This window comes from Glandiceps talaboti, chromosome 5 (assembly GCF_964340395.1).
Source record: "Glandiceps talaboti chromosome 5, keGlaTala1.1, whole genome shotgun sequence".
NCBI classification, from domain to species: Eukaryota; Metazoa; Hemichordata; class Enteropneusta; family Spengelidae; genus Glandiceps; species Glandiceps talaboti.
The window spans coordinates 25,896,855-25,918,204 of record NC_135553.1 but is presented as its reverse complement, the minus strand read 5'-3'; the positions used below and the strand labels follow the sequence as shown (position 1 = coordinate 25,918,204).

The following is a 21,350-nucleotide window of genomic DNA, read 5'->3' as shown; positions in this document are numbered from 1 at the left end:
CTCAATCCAAATATAACATTGCGTCTATTTGCCCCACTTCTTCAAATAGTATTCGTCCCGGAGATCGTCCAGTTCATTGTGGAAGAGAACGCCTGTGTTATTCCCCGGTTAATGTTAATTCTGGCGTGAAAACAACATCTACAATGTTTTGAACCTTGTGAAGTTTGTAATTATGTTGAATAACTCTGGTAATATGCGGTATCCCGGTCCAGGTAAAGCCGTTCGATTGAGACCACGGTTGGTACTCGTGGCAGCGATCGCCGGTGTACTGTTCATCGCATTTCTACTCATGTCAGACGGTAAAGGGAAAGCCTATGGAGATTCATTGGGGGCATCAGCTGCTATATCAAACGTCAAGCTTCGTAAAAATATGAAATATAATACGACTTACCCACTCAGTCCACCTCAGTACACAGCTACGGGTATGAAATATCGGATCGGTGTCATTTCTGATTTGGACGAATCGTCAAAGGTGAAAGGCAAGGGTGACACTTGGGAAAGTTATTTCAAACGGGGTTATCTTGTTATTAACAAACACAGAGACAAAGTCCACGTCGACTGGGACGATGAAGTGGTCAAACTGAAGTCCAATCTAGCCCAGGGAGGTCGTTCAATGGAATTATCGGAGTTACAGGTCTTCAATGGTAAATTATATAGCATTGATGATCGGACAGGTGTAGTGTACCAAATTGATGGGGATAGTGCCACAGCCATTGCATGGGCCATTCTTCCTGATGGAGACGGTACAGCAGCAAAAGGTATCAAATGTTATCAATTCCCTCAATATATATTTCATTTTTTTTGGTAGTTTTCCATTTCAGTGCTGCGTCACAGGTGACTTTAATATGTCCCTCAAATCAAAAAGAAAAGGAAAAAGCACAGAAAATCTGAAAATAATAGTAGAAGTTTGAAATAATTTTGTAAACCCAGTGAATTTGCTAAATTTTGTACATGTATCTGTTCTTGCCCAATAGTAAGCCAAGAATTCAAATTGAATGTATACAGTATATATCTAATGGCTCTCCCACAATTTTTTGTAATGCTGTTATCATGTGTATATTCCCAAATGTTGATGTTAGGGTGACCCTATTTTTTTTTCTGTTTCTCATTACCCAACTGACCCAACTATTCATCTCCAACATCAAAATAAAAATATTTTTATTTTTGTCTGCCCTTAATATTTTACGGAACAGCACCCTCTCTGGCAAGAATAACCTAGTGCTTGGACTGCCAATGTCATCATCACCATGACGACACTTGTTCACGAACAGAACATTTTTTTCATGATGGAAGTTATTCAAGTAGGGGGCTGCAAACATGACAATTGAATCGACTGACCAACCCATAGTTGCCATAGAAAAGTAATGAGTAACATACAAACAATAGGGTCTCCTTTACCAGAAATCAATAAAATTTGTCAATATTAATATGTGAAGGGATTTGCAGATATATCGATAAAAGACTACTTCACAATGGGCTGATCTGTACAGCACACCCTTTGACCTTTCAGGTTGTTTGTCTTCTTCATTTTTATAAAGTATATCCACAGATGTTCCACATAAATTTATGTAAGTAACACTGAATGGATTGTAACAGTCCAAAGTGTAAAGGTTAAAAGTCTATAGTCGGATAAAGCACTCTAAATCACAAAAAGTGTAATAGCAAATTATTTATTTCTGTATTTCTGTATTTCTTTATTTTATTTCTTTATTTAGTCAAATAGCAATTAGATGCATTAATAACAGAGTTGATGAGATAGCTAAAATGACATATAATTAGAAATACAGTCACAAAATAAATACACATTACATTTACAAAGAACCAGCATATATAATACATTGCTAATTTTAAGTACTCTAACAATTACATATATATCACTCCCAAAAAATCCACTGGTCCAGATATATGATAAAAAAAATTAAATCTCACAAAGTTCATATAGAACTCTTTTGTTGTGAACATAACTTCACTAATGTTTTTCTAATCCATTCGGCCAGATTGGAAAATACCGCTGGACAAAACTCCCACTAAGGTGTAACAATACAGGATATTTCCATTGTTTCACAATCAATGTTCTCTGTAAGATGTATTTTGATTATGATGGGGGGGGGGGGGGGGGGGGGCTGTGACTGAACTTAAGCAGATTTTGTAATAATGACAAAAAACATTTATAAATATCCCTTTTGTTAAAATTGAGAACAATGTGCCTTCAACTTATATTTCCTTGTTATTGTACTAAGATATGCATGTTTAGTCCCAACAGATGAACTCCGACTACTACATTGTAATGTATGTCTTCAACAAAAGATTTTTTTTCTAGTTTCTATTAAGGCAAATCTCATATTTATTTATTTATTTATTTATTTATTTATTTATTTATTTACATACAAATGTAATCTACATACTAGTACATGTACATATGTACATGTCCATCACACAATTCAAATACAGTGTTCTTGCTAGAATTTTGTAATGGGAGGAGCTGAAGAATTGCACCACCTTGTCACTTCTGTAGTAGTCTAGATGGTAGACCCTTGGACATCAATTCTGCTAACTTTAAAAACATACCATAGGTCACATAGTACTGAAGACACTGTTGAGGAATTAAGCTGCACACCAGAGGTATACTTTCATCCTTGACTTTGTTTAGCCACCAGGAAGGAACATCACTAGTTGATAGTATTTTGACAGAAAATGAAGTGAAGTACAATTTGCATATTTCCATGGGGATGCTGAGAAATGACAAGAGGTCTTGGGATGTACCCATGTTACTTTGTTCAGAGAGAACAGCTGTGGTGCAATTTACACTTACATATTACATTTTATACCACAATGTACTCAAGAGCTACTAGTATTCATATTGTTAATTGTATCAATATTGATGGTGGTAAATATCCGGTCTACCAGCATACAAATTATATGGACTAACTACAAATGTATACATGTACATGTATGTTGTCTACACTACAATCACTAAATTGTAGCTAATGAAGTAGGGAGATTTCTATTGGTGGATACATCAGGGTCAGTGGAGGTTGACTTCTAATGAAAGTAAATACATCAAATGACCAGATAACTGGTAGCTTTCAAAGCACCATCGGATACAGCCTGTACTATGCTATCTTCAAGTTTGTTCCAGTCTAGTATTTCTATTCCATATAAGCCTTGTTCTCACCTAAATCGATTTAAACTAAATTAATTCAGTTAAATTGGTTCACAACCAATTGTTGTCCCCATGATAACACTGGCCAGTGGATATAAATTAAACCAGTTTTGCTTTTGCAATGATATTTTGAACTAATTTACTTTGAATCAGTTTTACACCACCCTTCTGACGGGGTTTTGAACCAATTCAACTATATCTGTTCAAACCAGTTTTTAGGGCATGCAGGGACAAGAGAACCAATTCAATTTGATTTGATCCAACATTTAATTTGAAATAATTCATGAATTTGTATTTTCCATTGTTACCTGTTTTATAAATGTACATGTACTTGTGATACAACCATCAATGTTAGCAATGGGCACTTTTGTGATCACATCATATCATATGTGATGCTACATCTGAAATTTCTTGCCATTTACACATACATTTGTAACTCATTTTTCCCAACAAACAAGTTTAGTTTCGCTTTTTAATTCATAAAACAACTTTAGTATGCTTGTCTAGTAATGTGAAACAAAATACAACATGTAGATGAAGTCCATGTTTAGAATTTCTTATTTGCAAAAAAATTATAAAAATGTGTAAAAATTTATTGAAAAATCACTTTCCATTTATAAAATAACAAACCATTAACACACTTTTTGGTAATTCACTGAGTTACAAACACAGACTAAGACTTCATATTTGGTAATTCACTGAGTTACAAATACAGACTAAGACTTCATATTTGGTAATTCACTGAGTTACAAATACAGACTAAGACTTCATCATTGGTAATTTAGTGAGTTACAAACACAGACTAAGACTTCATCATTGGTAATTCACTGAGTTACAAATACAGACTAAGACTTCATCATTGGTAATTTAGTGAGTTACAAACACAGACTAAGACTTCATCATTGGTAATTCACTGAGTTACAAATACAGACTAAGACTTCATCATTGGTAATTCACTGAGTTACAAACACAGACTAAGACTTCATATTTGGTAATTCACTGAGTTACAAATACAGACTAAGACTTCATCATTGGTAATTTAGTGAGTTACAAACACAGACTAAGACTTTATCTATGTTTTTTGATGTTTTTTGTAAGTAGAAAAAACAGTGTTTAATACTAATGAAGAATTCAAAATAAACACCTATTTTATGTTCAAACTGTATGGCCACTTTCATCATCTGATTTTAACATGAATCACAGACAGTTCAGTGGTGATATTTATGTAGCTATTCTCTATTTTTTTTTCCATTGGAAAGAAACAAAAAAAGGGAAGATGAAGGGTGAAATCTGTGCAAAGAGGGTACAGAGCAGGGCGTTTTTTTAATGTTTTTTTTTATGTTAAGAATGGTAAGCTGGTATATTCTACCTAAGTTCCCCAGTCATTTTACGTGAGTTTCCCCATAAATATTATGATACAGTATATTGGAAACTTTGTCAGTTTTACCATATTGTCCTTTCCCTTTACTGAGGTTTACCAACATTAACAAAACCACTGCAGAGACTGAGTAAAAATTGGATGCTACATCATGTACTGGCCTATATTATGTTATTTAGCATAAAAAAGTCCATATGTGTCACTGTGTGTGCCGCATGTCACCAATATATTGTTTAACACTTAGCTCAATCCTAAATAAATATCATAAAGTACAATAATCTGAGACCATATGTGCACATAGCTTATTCAGAAAATAAGATCTAAGCTGTGCCGAACCATACCATTGTGAACCATACTATTGTTCAGTACGGATTTGTCATGCTTTAGGTTAGGGCTTTTTATAAGCTTTCTAAGGCAGGTTTTATTTCAGTAAAAATGAAATTGAAGAGAAAGGAATAGTCATTTGTACATTTTGACTCATATTTCAAACAGCAAAACCAGTGACTACAAATGTAGACATACGTTGTCATGACATAGAATGACCAGCGTATAAATTCCATATTTTATGTTGAACTTGACTCGTGCATGGTATACTAGTATTTATTTGTTAGGCGTAAAAAAAATGTGTGGTTCCAATTACATTCAATTTTAAAATAGGTGGGGGTAGGTAGATTTTTTATTTTATTTTTAAATTTTTTTTTCATATATGAATGTCTAATTCAGGTAGTTATGTTTTCTGTTGTTTTCTATATAGTGTTATTGGTTTCTTCCTATCAGATGTACAGCCATTACAGATTGGAAGAACATATTTATATTGTTTTTTTCAGTTGATGTCTGTTTCTACATCCACTATTTCTTGCGAAACTTTACAGTTTTTGCGATTTTCTTATTATTTTTCTCGAATAAAAAAAATTTAGGGTCAGCGCGAAATACTAGATGGGGGTTGGGTAACCGGAAGCACACAACTTTTGTTATTTGGCCTTACCACCAATTTCTTTTAATTCATGTCTCCATTCAATCAAATTGAAGTAAAGTATTTGAGGGTGAATGTGTCTGTTATGAAGTACTTGTTCAGTTGGTACATGTACATGGTTTTACATTGTACCTGATCGTGAAACATAGCTTCCTTGTAAATTGCATTATAGTCAAATGACTACATGTACCTTATTGGTGAAACGTTTATCTTATTGATATCATCATGGCTACTTCAGTACAGGTACATGGCTTTACAGTAATAGTATATTATTTCTTGTTTGCCTCACCAGGTTTTAAAGGGGAATGGATGCTTGTTAAGGACCAGGTATTGGTAGTTGGTGGACTAGGCAAAGAATGGACCACAGTTACAGGTGAATTAGTCAACTTGAATCCACAGTGGGTGAAAGCTATAACTATAGATGGAGCTGTTCATCATTTAAACTGGGTGCCGAACTATAATATGATGAGGAAGGCTTCAGGGTATGAGTGGCCAGGTAAGGCACAACTATATGTACACTCTGCTTTATTAGAAAGTTAATCCTTTCTTGTGACCACAGATTAATTACAAGGGAAGTTGTCAACCATTGTAAAATCAAACAGTACCAGTAGTACCTGTTTTAGTTGTACATGCATAGGTAGACTGTCAACAGTTGTCTAGACTTTTTTGTAATTTATCTTTAATAGTATTGTTGCCGCTGAAATTAATAGAATTAAACATTAATAGAATTAAACACTGTTCTAACCCACCAGTCTTTCATTTCTATGAATTATTCACGAGTGTCTACTACACGTACGTAATGCAAACCATGGATGACCGACATATCGACAGGCAGGCCTAAGGTCATTTGTAAAACATGCATTACGTCGTTCATTGACATAACTCATGTATACACTGTTTATAGCCTCAGTAAAGAATATTCAGTTTACTTCAGGTCTATCCCTAGACAGTAAAAAGTCACATGCATGATTGTGTGTCAACAGCTGTTAGGCTGTCCACCATGATTATGTAAATTTTATGTTAATCATGAACCAAACCTGAATCAAAACAGGGAACGTCTTTAACCCGGATGCCTGGTTAACCACTAGGGGGCGTTTCGGAGGAGATAGTACAGACATTATATTATATTTTATGTGTTCAAATCCTCAGTGAGTGAATAGCGCACGTTCTGTATGTATGTGCTTTGTGCCTGCTGAGTATTAGATTGTATGTTATATTCAGTGTATGTTGTATTGTGAAAGTTCTCATGGCGCTCTTATTCTTTTCTGGGGAGAATACTGACAAAGTCACGATATTGAAGACCACATTACTGTATGAGTCAAAGTTACATGTAGCACTCTTGATGTTTACATTTTATTTCTGATTCCCACACAGGGTATATGATCCATGAGGCTGGTACATGGAGTGATGTTCATAAACAATGGTTTTTCCTACCACGGCGTGCCAGCACCGAAAAATACGATGAAAAGGCTGACGAGCATCGTGCTACAAATCTCATCATAATGTGTGATGAGAATTTTGCAAGTTGTTCTACTCACCGCATTGGTGCCTTAAATCCCACACATGGGTTTTCATCTTTTAAATTTGTACCAGGAACAGACGATACAGTAATTGCTGCTCTTAAAACTGAAGAAGATGCTGGCAAAATAGCTAGTTACATCTATGTCTTTAATATACATGGACAAATTCTTTTACCAGAAACAAAAATAGCTGACGGTATGAAATATGAAGGGATAGAATTCATTTGACAATGTTTTTAAATAATGTTTTATACTTTACAGATTTTAGGGGTAATTTTTGGTGATGATGAAGGGAGAACAGGGGAATGGATATGATAAAGTGGAATGTGTACCTTCTCATACTAATATTAGAGTTTGAAGACCAGAGAAGGGTTTATGGCCTAAAGATCTGCTTTTAATAACCTTTTGGACCATGAATATTCTACTTTACCATGTCTCTACACTATTTGGTCCTAACAGCGTTTATATTTGTTTTAACCATTGTAAGAACAAAGGGAAGGTCAGCACTAATTTTGAATTTTCAATGTTTCTGATATTCATGATGCGATGCATTTCTTTATCACCAAGCTTGCAGGTTTTTATGTTTTCGAATACCCAGTATGTTTCATTTATCTCAGATAGAATTGATCAAATCAATAATTATGGTCTGATAAAGAAAACTGCAAAGATTCATTCAGTTTCAAAACTTGTGAGAACTTGCAGATTTCCATACCTTCTACCAAGCTTTAGTAAAATACTTGGGGAACTAACAAATACGCTGTTGTATGTTGATATACAAAACATGATACAATTATTGAATGGAGGGTTGGTGCATCACAAAAAATTACTTGTAGAAAATCAGAAACATGGCAGTTTCTTCTTGTATAAGAATTCTTTGAATGAATATCCAGGTAATGGCCCGGGACACTTAAATATTTGGGAAGGCAGGCTCTCAAAGACTTTAATTGCATGGGATTTACTAACTACTTAACTTTTTTAACTCGGTACCTAAGACAACTGATTTCATTACATTTTTGAGGGTTAACGTAAGGTAGAATGTGCCTCAGAGATGAAATTCCCTAAAAATCTAAGTTCTTCCTCTCCAAACTTAACCATATAAAAGTCGTCCTGGTCTTTTTAAAATTATAAGAGAAATCTGGGGTTAGCCATCTTCTTATCAAGGATGTCATCAATCTCTTATTTTTCCACAGAGATAACATATGTGGTTGCCACATTGGATTCTAAACTGACTAAATTTTGATATGTTAACCTCCATTTCACAGCTTTGTACCGTTTTATCAGAGAATAGGTTTAAGTTTTCTTGAATGAAATAACAGGAAAAGTTTATAGAATTTATTTCCAAGGTGCATTCTACACTAATGTCATTAAAAATATACCAAAACAGTTTTCAAATTCATATCTGGGACAGCATGCATGATGGAATAACTTTTAAATGTGACTTTACTAACTCAGGCTGAATTAAGGATACATTTTAATGAATTCAAATATGAATACATGACATTATTCTTGAATCCAAGTTTATCATTATTTACTATCAGCAATTGACAAATAAACAATAACACATGTAAGTAACTATTAACTTGTAAAATTGTACAGGAATACAAGATGTAAATTTTATCACGGTAGGATTGGATATATTTGGTTGAAGACAACCAAGTCTGTGTATTTTGTAATTTCTATTCTTTGGTATACTTAGTGTCGATAGGGATGTCAGGACAGAGATGACAGCATCATTTAATCTACAAAGTGTAGTGTGGTAGACGACGATACTTGCAATGTCATGGGTAATACATGGTCAATGCAAAATTGGGGATATATATAAGGCTGTCTTATGGGGTATTTTTACAAGACTGTGAAATATAAACATTACATCACATGATCTATTGTAATAAAACTCAACTTCTAAGAGCTTAGAATAGAACAAGGATACCTATTCCAAGTATCTGTAATACAATTTTGAGTGGAATTGAAAGATATTACTAGCTCACCCAGCTGACTTTTGTCACCTTCAGTTACACTGCAGTACGATAATAATCCAATGTAGTGGTCGGCCTTTTCCTCTGCTGTTACCCTCATACTTTACTTGACTTGTCCCTTGTAATACATGTTCACATTTTCAGTCTTGTTCACATCCCTACATCTGACCAATTCGCATACTTGTAACATTCAAATCTCGCAGGTATGTGTAACCAATCATCAAAGCCCGCCTTACACAGTTACACTGGAGGAGTAAGACACGTTCTCATTGCCATGATTGGTTATTATAATGGAGAAATTGTATAGTCTAATTTGAGGATTATCTGTAATGAGAGTCAGTCAGACATATAGGTGACAACAAAAAACAAACATGTAATACAAACAATGATACAAACAAAAATGAAAGTAATAGACTGAGCCAACCACTACATCAGATTGTAATCAGACTGCATCACACTGGTATGCTTAAGGAGTTGTGTAATAGTTACCATAAATCTTGAATAAAAGACAAAAACCTTGTTGATATGCACGGATAGATAAATATAAATACCTGTAGTTGTGTTTTAACAAGATCCAAAACTAATGAGAGTGCAATTTGGTAAGAGATCAAAATTGGTAATTACTATACAAGTGTACCCACCCTCATGCCAGTCAACCTGACATTCTCGTTAACGTCATCACAAAGATTAGTTACTTATTCAAGACTTATCAGTGTGGTCGCATCAATTGCAGTCAAATTTTATTTTTACATTCAAATTGTGTAGTGTGCAGATCATTTCAAATGGGCAAGAAGAAATGTTCTGGATGTATCGTTATAGACTATGTGTAGTGAACATGTGCACATTACTTCATCGTATGACCTTTGCAATGACCTATTGGCAGCCATATTTGTGTAAAAAATTCAGAATATGAATAACTAAGTTGAAATGTTGGGTAGTATGTCTTCAATAAAGACTTGTTTATGTATCATTTACAGCCTTTAGAGGATGATCATGCAGTGTGGATTAGTTGCGTATCAAGTTCAGTGATAATATTGAATGGACCACAAATACAATGAAGATAAAGCACACCACCATTGCTTCCCTGAGTGTCAGCACTGTAGTTTGGTTACAGTTGCAGCATGCACACTCTCACTGTTACAAGAAAGTGAAACACATGGTAGATTGAATGTATATTCAAGCATTGCGTATCCAACTTTAGAGTGACCACACAATGAAACACTTTCACAGTAAGAGGTTAATCTCTGCTATCTTTAATGTCATTGGTAGTACACATGTAAGTGCACTATTATGGTTCTTTACATGATTACAGAAAGTTATGCAGTGCTATTTTATTACCAACCAGATTTAAAGGGAAGCACTAATTATGCAAATAACTCATTAAACTAAAAAAACTATGGTACCGGTAATAGGCCTTTTTTTTGGGACAAGCGTGCTTTCTTAGGTTAATGTATGTGCCAAATTATATGAAATTTGAAGAGTTCATGATACTGCTTAATTACTGAATATCATTCATTATTCAAAATACTCATTATAGGTAAAGGTTGTAGCAACAAACTTCATAGGACAGGTGCATATTATTATGGTTGATATATGTACCATATTATACGAAATTTGAAGCTTGCATTATTAAGATACAGCCTAGTTACCTAAAATCATTAATTATGCAAATTTTTCATTAAAACTGTAAGCTATATCAACAAATTTTATAGGACATATCGGCTTTGTTATGTACTAAATTATATTGAAATTCAAGTATGCATTTATGATATACTAGTATCCTAATTACCGAAAATCATTAATTATGCAAATTATTCATTAACACTAAGGTATATAAACAAACTTGATAGGACATATGCGGGGTTTTTTTTGTGGTTAACGTATGTACTAAATTATATTGAAATTGTAGTATGCATTCTTAAGATATAGCCTAATTACCAAAATAATTAATTATGCAAATTATTCATTAACAAATTATACATCAACAAAATTTATAGGACAAATGTATGTTGTTATGTTTAATGAATGTACGAAATTATATTGAAATTGAAGTATGCAGTCTTAAGGTATTGCTTAATTAGTTAATTTCATTGATATGCAAATTTCCCTAATTAACATAAACAGATCTCGCTCAAAAACTTATCAGGTCTAACCATTACCCCAAACATTATAACTGAACCAGACGTTTTTAAGAAAATGATGACACAGACAGACAACACACACACACACACACACACACACACATACATACACAGACGGACAGACAGACATACATCCCCCTTTTAATACCTCCCGTACCCTTACGGGAGGTAAAAATCATACATACATGTACATGTAAGTTGAAAGTGGTAATCAGTACAATTGAAGTATACCCTCTTTCAAATATGTGACATTACAGAGGTGTAGTAATGCAGTTTTTGCGAGGTGATCATGAAGTCTGAACAATGTCTGGGTTGGTACATTATATTTTCAAGAGGTTTTGCATGCTAAGCTGATATGAGTCATTTTCTATTTTTTAGTGAAAAAAAATTTCAAAACATTAGTCGCACCTTTTGGAAACATTTTGAGTTGAGTTTTTTGAGACATCCAATTCTCATTTGAATTTTAAACAAATAACACATCAAGTATATAGTTGTACTACAATGCCATTGGCGCTATGGTTTTGGTAATTTGACATCAGGTACACCCCTTTGGCTGGAAAAATAATGTATTCTACTTTAAGGAATGACAACCATAGTAATGAACAATTTTCAGTACTCAGTACAATTTTCAGTACTTTTGAAGCCATAAGCTAATTATGATGGGATATATTAAAATTATATTTTGTTGGAATGATTTTGACCAGGTTTATAAGTGATATTATGAATGGCAAACTACTATGGTTATTCTGAATTGTAGCATAGTTGAACTGTTTCTAGAAAATGTTAATACAATACAATACAACCTTGTCCATCTTCTGTACTATTTATTTAACAAAAATTAAAAAATAGCAGAGCTATTTTGATTGCTAGATCGTTTATTTAAAACAGTTTTGAGAGGAATGGTAAAAAGTATACTCATTCTATACTGAAAGTATACTCTTTCAGTGTCAAGTACATTTCAAGTATATTCAAAATACATTTGGTTGTTATGATGAAATATGACAAACATATACTTATTTTATACTTATTTTTGACATGACAATTTCAAGTCAATACATTGAAAAAAAATTCTACAAAGTCCCATGTAGTACACTTTAAGTATACTTATTTTGCACTTATTTTTGCATCTTTTTGTGCTATAGTGAGCCAATGAAGGGACAAAAGTAGCCTGAATAAGTACATTTTTAATATATTTATTTTGTACTTATTTGTTGCTTTATCTATTTTTGTTATCACAATTCAAGACATGAAAAAAATCTACAGAGTCCAAAAGAAATCCACTCGCAATCAATTTGAACTACAAAATGTACAGACAAAACACAAAAAGTCTAAATTGATTCACTTTCATCCATACTTTACTCAATAATTGTAGAGACTTACTAACTAATAACAAAAAGTCACCTAGTGGAATTTTTCCAACCACTCATACATATCATCAATAGCTTCATTAGCTGCGGCATCAACAATGGGATCAGATCTGTCACCACGATGAACAAAGCCATGTCCAACATCTTTGAAGATTTTTACTCTGACTGCAGGACCATCAAGCTTTGAGACGTCACTAGTAGTAGTAGTAATCAGACGATTACAGTCTTTCATAGCTTTTTCAATTTCAGCTATCCCTTGCATTGGAGTTAAACTGTCTTGCTCACCGAAGATCAACATAGTTGGTGTCTTCATTGCTACGGCATCATTGACATCAAGCCTTACAGCATAAAACCCAACTGCAACCTTGAACCTGACAGATGACTTTCGACTTGCCAATACAACCTGTTTTCCACCCCAACAGAATCCAATTGCGCCAACAATGGAAATTCCCAATTTATCGTGGATGTATTCCAGAGACGCATCAATATCACCATCAACGCGGTCTTGTTTATGTTTTGCCAGCCAATCCGGAAAGTTAGATGAGGGTGACATTGGTGACATGTTGACATCCCAAGGATCATTCCTAAAGAGATCAGGAAGCAAGGCAGTATAACCATGTTGTGCAAGGTTGTCAGCAATAACACGATTGGCTGGCAGCTCATAGCCAAAGATATCATTAATCACCAGTACTGCTGCTTTTGGTTGCCCAGATGGTCTTGCAAGGTATGCCTTTACATTAGAATTGATCTCCACAACCTCTCCCTTGGTTACAACATCTTTTCTGATGTCACCAGGTTTACATGGTCCTTTGCATGCCATGTTATGTGTTGATGTGCAAACTGTGCAACAATCTGTAGGGAACAAATGAAATGGTGGTGTGTTAATCGTCTAGTAGCTGCAATGGATCATGTACACTACAAATGAGTAGCTGTGGTTATCCATGTCATCTATTATAGATGCTCAGGCGAATAAGGTAGCCCTATCCAACTGTAAGAGGAACAGCTCCTCTTGACTGATATCATGTATTCAATATTTGATTTAAATACGTTATAACATTCAAGCAGTTCAAAGTTTTGAGCCTCCCTGATATTTCTTGGGAAATCATGTGGGGAAATACTGGGATGTATGAATAATGAACACAGAGGGACAAAACTGTATGTAGCATCGGTTGTAGCTGAACACATCCCATAGCTGCAATAATAACATTGACTATGACTCTATTTCCATTATTGATATATCCCCATGTAATTTCATGAGAAAGATGTAGGAGGCTCAACATCACATGCTACAAATTATCCCAAGATCAACAGGGATGGGTGCATCAAACAACCTAAGGCTTAAATCCTATGCACTTAAATGGCTGCAATGGATTGTATGCTCCCTGGGGAGTTGAGGAAGACTAAAGGGCTGTTGTGCCATTCTGATCCGAGCCAGGGGTAATAATTGTAAAGCGATTTGAGCATGGTGTGGGAAAGCGCTATATCAGAACCCAACATTATTATTATTGTTAATTTATAAGGCTGAACATCTACATCTGATGATACCGCCACCTAGTGGTCAGCTGTAACTATGGAATTCTGATGAAGACCATTGACAAAGACTGACCATACACTCAATGCTAAAAAAAACCCTTGTGCCTTATACCCTTTGCAATTCATTTGATTGACCAAGAAGATGAACATGTTTGGTTACATTCAATGTTTATTGTCAAACAGTGATATCCAGATGTGAGATGTGTCCCAGATATATCTTTGCCTGTGAATGATTTATAAGTCCAAATTACTAGTCTGACTGGGGATGTTACTTTCATCTCTAGTTGTGAGATGATGGTTCAAAGGAAAGTGACAACATCTGATCAGCAAAATGTGCATTAGGTCTGAAAAAGCGATTTGGGATTAAATGAACATGAACCCCCCAGCAAACAAACACACACACCCTGTATATTTTTGCCATATCATTTTATAGGTCTTACTAAAGTGACTACCAATACCAAATGCATTTAATTGAATATTGATATTTATTTAGAGAAATACACTACTTTTGGTATTTTTATTTTCTTTGTACATGTTTATCTAGAATCAGTGGAACATGTAATTTTGTTACGGTATCAGTACACACCATAATCTATAGGAGACTACATATATAGTTAATACAAGTAAAGATTAGCCTTGACAAATATAGCGTAAACTAATTTCTGATAACGTTCCCTATAGTACATATACATTGTACCTGTGTGTGGTATTATACTTTGCAGCGTAAAATGATGTAACAAAAACATGCAGAATCAAATATAACTCACTGTGCAGTATATTACATTGTAATACAAATTGTACATTATTTTCAATGTGTTTTATGGTTTCTGTTTATGTAGCCAATACCATAAAATGCTTCTACAGTTACATTCAGAACAATGTTTTATCTTAAGAATGTTTAATTGATTCAGTTAAAACTGCTGTCAGTGGTGAATTTAATGAAAATTAAAGCTAACCCTGACCCTAACCTAATACACATTCTTAAATACTTAATAACGATACATCCAAATACTAACTTTGTGAATTTGTGATTTATTTATAATTTACCAAGGTGTTTAAGGTGTGTTTCATGTTTTTGTCTCGAAAATTTTCTTCTATCCTTATCGGGAGATTATTCTCAAGACTTTACTTGTTGAAACTATAGTTTAGTGGTTTGGTAGTTCTCTTTTTGGAGGATGTTGTGGCCCTGAAAAGGGCCATTAGTAATAATGTGAAGGGGATTCCTAACACTGCCAATATTAAATAAGTGTATGACATTGCGTTTACCATATAACCAACTGTGGGTTGTTAGATCAAGTTTGTTAATTAATGGAAGCATTTTCCAAGGTTGGTTCAAACTTGATTATTTTGTTTGGTAATAATAGATTGGTTTAAAAGTCAGCCAAGTGATCAGTCAGCTCCTCATGTTTTTTTTACCAGCTATCTATCTTAAATAGAAGCATGGATTGTTAACTGCTACTTATTGCTATTTACACAGAACAAATTAGTTGTGAACCAGTGACATGTAGGTATAGTTATGAACTGCACATTACAAAATTGGGAACCGAGAAAAAAAATTTGCATTGCTTCTGCATATGGAAAAATAATTTGATGCAGGACTGACAATAGAAAAATGAATTTGCTGTCACAGTGAGGGTGACCTTTTTGTTGTTTCTCATCTCCAGTGGAATAGTCAGGCAGGGCGGGCGGGCGAAATAAAAAAAAAGAGGGCAAGAGAAAAAAAATCTGTATTTTCTCAGTTCTATTCTCTGTCCTTTCTGTCCTGTCAGTCTCTCTACAACTTCTTTTCTCTTCTCTTTATTGAATTCCTTGTTACAGGTCTCTTTCCTTCATTTTAGCAAGGTTGACAAGTCTGTAAAGCAACTTTGTAAGAAGATGAATACTTATCATCCTGATGGGTGTATCTGTAGCCATGAACTACTGTATGATTTTATCAGGAGTACTAATACATTCGTCCTATCGCTAGCAATTTTTTCAAGTTTTCGAATTTGAACTTTAGTATGCCACTTTTTGAAACACTTGCGTGATTGTCATTGTGCTAGAGGAATTTTCATATAAATCATTACTTCTATGAAACATTTTCTTCAGTGTGAACTTGTCAAAATAATCCTCCAGATAAAAATGTAAACATTTCTAGAACTCAGTACTCCTTTGGGATTTACTGTATAAAAGTAATAATGTAAACATCGATAACATGCCATGCAAGTCTTGGTTGACCTTACAGTACAGTATACATTACGCGTCTTCTGTAACTTGTAAGTGTTGTTACTAATGTTAGCAATGCCAATAGGCAATAGAAAAACCTTGTTGCATAGTGTCAACACCGACAAATTTACATTCAAACATTCCAATGCTGAAACTGTTTCGATGATCAGCTATCACTGCTCCTTTTGAGTCATTTTGTACAATTTTTGTAACATCCATGCCTAAAACCTGTGTTTATGACACAATTGAAGCTTGTAAGTTGTAACAAACATCTTGAGCCTATGCTATGTTAATCTATGATAATTTCATTTCTTGCACATGCGCAATGAACAAAGAACGTCTAACTAGAACGTCTTCTAAGGTCATGCATGTCATGGGTCATGAAACGCACTACCATTACGGTCAGTCGGTCATTTCCCCGGTGATACAACCGATGTAAAGCTAAAAAGTGGTTAAAAAATTGGGGTTTTTTTGAGGAATGCAGTATGACTTTTACCAATTTTAAGCATAATTTGCTGCTCCGACGTAACATAGGTGGTGGGTGGGGGTAGACGCCATGGGGCATGAGGAACGTTTGATATTTGTTCGAACCTTACAATCTTGCTGTGTTGAACTCAGGGGTCGGTTGGAAATTTAAAAAAAAAAGTTTTTTTATTCTGATGTCGGAGCTGCAAATTAGGGTCGGTCGGGAGATGAGAAACAGAAAAATAAAACGGGCCGCCCTCATGGGGAAAAAAATTTGCTGCCATACCCACTTCCTCCTCCTTCACCCCCCCCCCCCCCACACACACACACACACACACACCGAAATCATTCTCGTTTATTGGTCAACGTAGTCTTGCTGCTAGACGTTCTGGCCTTCTTTCCGATACAGTGAGGGTTTTCCTCGGATGTTCCATCCTCGATAGCGATATTCGGGTGTGTGTCGTATTGTATCGGAAGAACATCCGAGGTCGAGCAGATACTGAGATAGACTAGGCTAGGGTCATCGGCGCGCCGACGGAATTGTTGACCTTCAGATAAAAACTATTATTCACGTCACTAAAAGGGGCCGGGCATTTTTAGCACAACTTTTACAGTTATGTATCCCGGCCCCGGGTGATAGTGGTCTGAGGTAAATTGCACATTTTGCTGCTACACGCACATGCGTCGCCTTCCCTGGTAGTTCGTTGATCAAGTGGTTTCGTGACAACTTGGAGTAATTATACTGACTCCAAGGTGACAATGACATCATACACAATTACAAAGCTATATTGCAAGTATTATTTAAGTGACCCTGAACTGAGAGTAGAAATCGACCTCCATTTTTGGCATACTTGTACTATCAATGCCAAAGTTACATACCTATGCTTGAACCTGCAGTTGATTTGCGGTTGTACTCTACTGATCCCCGTCTAGCCGCCAGACTTCGTGACATTCGTCCCTCTGTAAAGACGATGTAGTGCGCCCTGGGCGGCGAAACCGCGAGAGTGAGGGACAAAAGTCTAAAGTGGGGAACTAAAAGTCCGAAGTCTAAAAGTGAGGGACAAAAGTCTGGAGTCTAAAAGTGAGGGACTGACTAAACTCCTCACACTCGCGTCTGGGTTGTATTAAGGGACCGGTCAGTTTTGTTTTTGACCGGGAGGGGGCGGCGGATTAGGGGGGAGGGGGGTTCACTCTGTTTTCGAAATTGCCAGTAGGGTCATCCTGTATCCTTTGGGGGGGGATGGGGAGGGGTTCATCGTGTTTTGGATTTTGATGGAAGAAAAAATCCATGAATCTACAGTGGCGTGACCTTCTCTGAACTGTGGTATTTTTTCTTGTCCCCATTTTTTTAACATTAGGTAGCCTTCAGTATTTACAAAGGGGGAGGGCCGGAGGAAATCACACATGGTCTGTTAAGTAAAACATGACCCCCCCCCCCATTCTCCATTTGTAAAAAGTGACCCGCCCCTTTGTCCCATTTTATAAAACGTGACCCTCCCCATGACATTTGCATACACTGAACGTTAATCAATATTGATTTCCCATTATATGTATACAGCCAATTTAAATGATTTTAACTCTGTATTAGAAAGCAATATTTCTACATATAAAGTGACAAACAGTAAATGACTGCCTAGTTACCTTTCTCTTATAATCATACACAATCTAGTTAGTATCTGAAACGTGCTTTCCATGTTGTGCATACTCTGTCTGATCTGGTCACTTGTAAAAGTTCCCTGATATCATTGTCATCTGTCACCTTCACCTTCAGTATTGCCATTATCAGTATCATTTTAATCTGATTAACTGTCACTACTTGAGTCAGTACCTGTATCACTAGTACTGTTCGTGTTCTCTATGACATTCAAAACTAAACTATCATCATCGTCGTCATCGTCGTTGTCATCGTCGTCGTCGTCGTCGTCGTCATCATCATTATTACTGCTACCATCACCATCATATTTCAATAACAACATTCACGGACAGTGTGAATGATAAGGTGAGATGGTACACTCAACAAAATGCATCGTTTTATTAAACAATTTTCTTACAATATATGTAGTTTTATTTTTGTATTTTGGCATGTAAAGCACTCGTAAATGTAAATGTTGAGTACTCATTTCACTTTTACATCTCAAAACACACAAAACAAATTGACAATAATTGAATCTTCAATTTGGTCACAAAACTACGGATTCTAAAATGAGACCCTCCCCAAACATTGTAATGCAAAATATGACCCTCCCCTAAGAACAGGTTTGTAAAATGTGACCCACCCACCCCCCGATTCCCCCCCCCCTTGTAAATGCTGAAGGCTCCCTTGCTTCAACCCTGGAGTGACGCTCTCACATAACTTTACATATACATATACATATACATATACATATACATATACATATTATATACATAAACATATACATATATACAAACACTGTATTACCTACCACACAGGTAACAGGACATAGGTCATGTAAATGCTTGGGTATTTCACAATCAATGTCGAATATGCTTCACATATTGCACTTTTGGGCAAAAGTTGTAATGGCATTGATAGTTTATAAATTTAAAGAAGTTAATCTAAATTGTACTACTCGTCAGTGTGAAGGGATTACGCATTGTATGCTCTCTATTTCAGACACTACATGTTATCAACGCTACAAATCACCACATCTCCATCAGATTCCAGTTTGGATTATACATAGTTATACAAAATGTACATCGCTGAGGAAGCGTGAAACTCTGAGTAACGACTTAAAACATCCTTATTTTTTTTGCATTAAGTCTATAATGCTATGCTACTAATATTGCATCGAGCACTGTTCTCTCCAGTGAGACATACACTTATACTTATATGAATAATACATGTAGTAGGTATGAGGACCTTACATTCTCTAACCAGTGAGTTTAATATATATCTGCAACAGTAATGCCACTATACCAATGTTTCATGCAAAACTCATTTACAACTTACATTAACAAGATTTTCGAAGCTTTGAAATATTATCTTACATGTAAAGGCTATGAATAACCACATCTCCAGATCTGCTAGGGGAGACCTGCTAGGACTCTCACACCCTCAGGGGTCACTCATGCAGTCAACCAACAATCAGATGCACCATTTTTTTTACTGTCATAACGGTGTTAAACTTTTCTTAAATATTAATTGCTAATTTTAGATGAACTGTCTTTTAGAGATGTGAAATTATTGCCAGGATAGTGTAAAACTTGCCCTAAAAGACTTTTTAAGTAAAGAAACTCTCCAAATCTCCCCTACCAAAGATACAACCGTCAGATATGCTGACCTTTACTATAATGATGCCATTTAACGTTTTTAAGAACATACTTTAACCCTATGTGTAAAGCAAGATTGGGTTAATTTCTGATACGTGATGGTGCTGTCTTGAAGATATTGCCTGAAAGGCTCTGAATTGAACTGTTGGCTTTGAGAGTGAAAACCTCCAGAACTTCTAAGGGGAGACCCCCATAGGACCCCATAAAGAGGTGGACATATCCTAATCTAAAGCTCTTCGCCCGACCTCTTACTGTCAAGATGCTGTCAAACTTTCTTTTAATAATATTTCAACCCTATATAGTTGCTTTTTACATGTTGGTGCTGTCTTGTAAAGCTTTGAAATTATTTTCTTTAACTTTTCAGAGTAAAACCTCCAGAGCTTCTAGGGGAGACCCCCTCGGACACCCCCCCCCCTCGGTGCACATATTCCCTTCTCAAGCTTTCCCCCTACCTTTCACTGTCAAGATGCTATTGAACTCTTTTTGGAATATATTTACCCTGTGTAGTCAATAATTATATGATAGTCCTATCCCGGGATCTTATAAAGTATTTGCAAAACGGCCAAGCAGTCCACACTGAGTCACGATAAAAAAAATACCTGTCATGTAAATATGATATGGGGAGGGGGGGGGAGGTCATCATGTTTTAGAATTAAGTGATGGGGGTGTCAGCCTGTTTTCGGTTTTACAGATGGGTGGGGGGGGGGGGGTCAGTGACTTTTTGTCTGCCCGATAGAAAAAAATCCACCGACCCCCCGCTGGAGAAACTGACCGGTCCCCAACAACGTTCCCATCATATTTCAACCCAATCTGCTCAGTAGTTTTGGAATTATAGATTTTTTACCAAAAAGACTCATTTTTAGCCCTACTTTGCATATTACTGATGGGATCATCATGTCATGAACAGTTCTTAATATAAACACCCTGAAGAACGTTCAAACCAAATTTCAGCCTAATCTGCTCAGTAGTTTAGACACATTTTTATACCAAATTTGCATATCACTGTCATGAGCAATTCTTAATCTAAACACCTCTAAGAACGTTCCAACCAAATTCCAGATCGATCTGCTGAGAAGATTAAGTTTAAGTCTTTTGAACAAAAATCACATTTTTTGACCCAAATCACACATCGGTGATAAGATCATTTTGATTTGAACAATTTCCCAACTATACACCAAGGTAACATAGCCACCAAATATCATGGCAATCGGTCCAGTGGTTTTAGACTTTAAGTTGTTCACACACACACACACACACACACACACACACACACACACACACACACACACACACACACACACACACACACACATACTTTGCATGCCATGCCTGTAGCAG

The 21,350-nt window shown here is 35.6% G+C and overlaps 2 protein-coding genes across 2 annotated transcripts; one reads left to right on the top strand and one right to left on the bottom strand.

The window, feature by feature from the left end:
- Positions 1-51: 51 nt before the first annotated feature.
- On the top strand, positions 52-9,938 carry LOC144435156 (soluble calcium-activated nucleotidase 1-like). Its single transcript, XM_078123722.1, has 3 exons — positions 52-758; positions 5,807-6,010; positions 6,889-9,938. Exons 1-3 carry the CDS (start codon positions 173-175, stop codon positions 7,260-7,262), a joined length of 1,164 nt encoding a protein of 387 aa, XP_077979848.1. The 5' UTR covers positions 52-172; the 3' UTR covers positions 7,263-9,938.
- Positions 9,939-12,267: 2,329 nt separating this feature from the next.
- LOC144435972 (carboxymethylenebutenolidase homolog) lies at positions 12,268-17,672 on the bottom strand. Its single transcript, XM_078124617.1, has 2 exons — positions 17,601-17,672; positions 12,268-13,370 (listed from the first exon to the last, which is right to left on the bottom strand). The coding sequence occupies exon 2, from the start codon at positions 13,336-13,338 to the stop codon at positions 12,553-12,555; it is 786 nt and encodes a 261-aa protein (XP_077980743.1). The 5' UTR covers positions 13,339-13,370; positions 17,601-17,672; the 3' UTR covers positions 12,268-12,552.
- Positions 17,673-21,350: the final 3,678 nt, after the last annotated feature.

Bases quoted from the DNA above. Each gene is read 5' to 3' on its own strand.
- LOC144435156 (XM_078123722.1), top strand. From the start codon at position 173: ATGTTGAATAACTCTGGTAATATGCGGTATCCCGGTCCAGGTAAAGCC. The intron at 759-5,806 runs GTATCAAATGTT...TTGCCTCACCAG, and splicing joins AGACGGTACAGCAGCAAAAG to GTTTTAAAGGGGAATGGATG. The intron at 6,011-6,888 runs GTAAGGCACAAC...ATTCCCACACAG, and splicing joins TTCAGGGTATGAGTGGCCAG to GGTATATGATCCATGAGGCT.
- LOC144435972 (XM_078124617.1), bottom strand. From the start codon at position 13,338: ATGGCATGCAAAGGACCATGTAAACCTGGTGACATCAGAAAAGATGTT.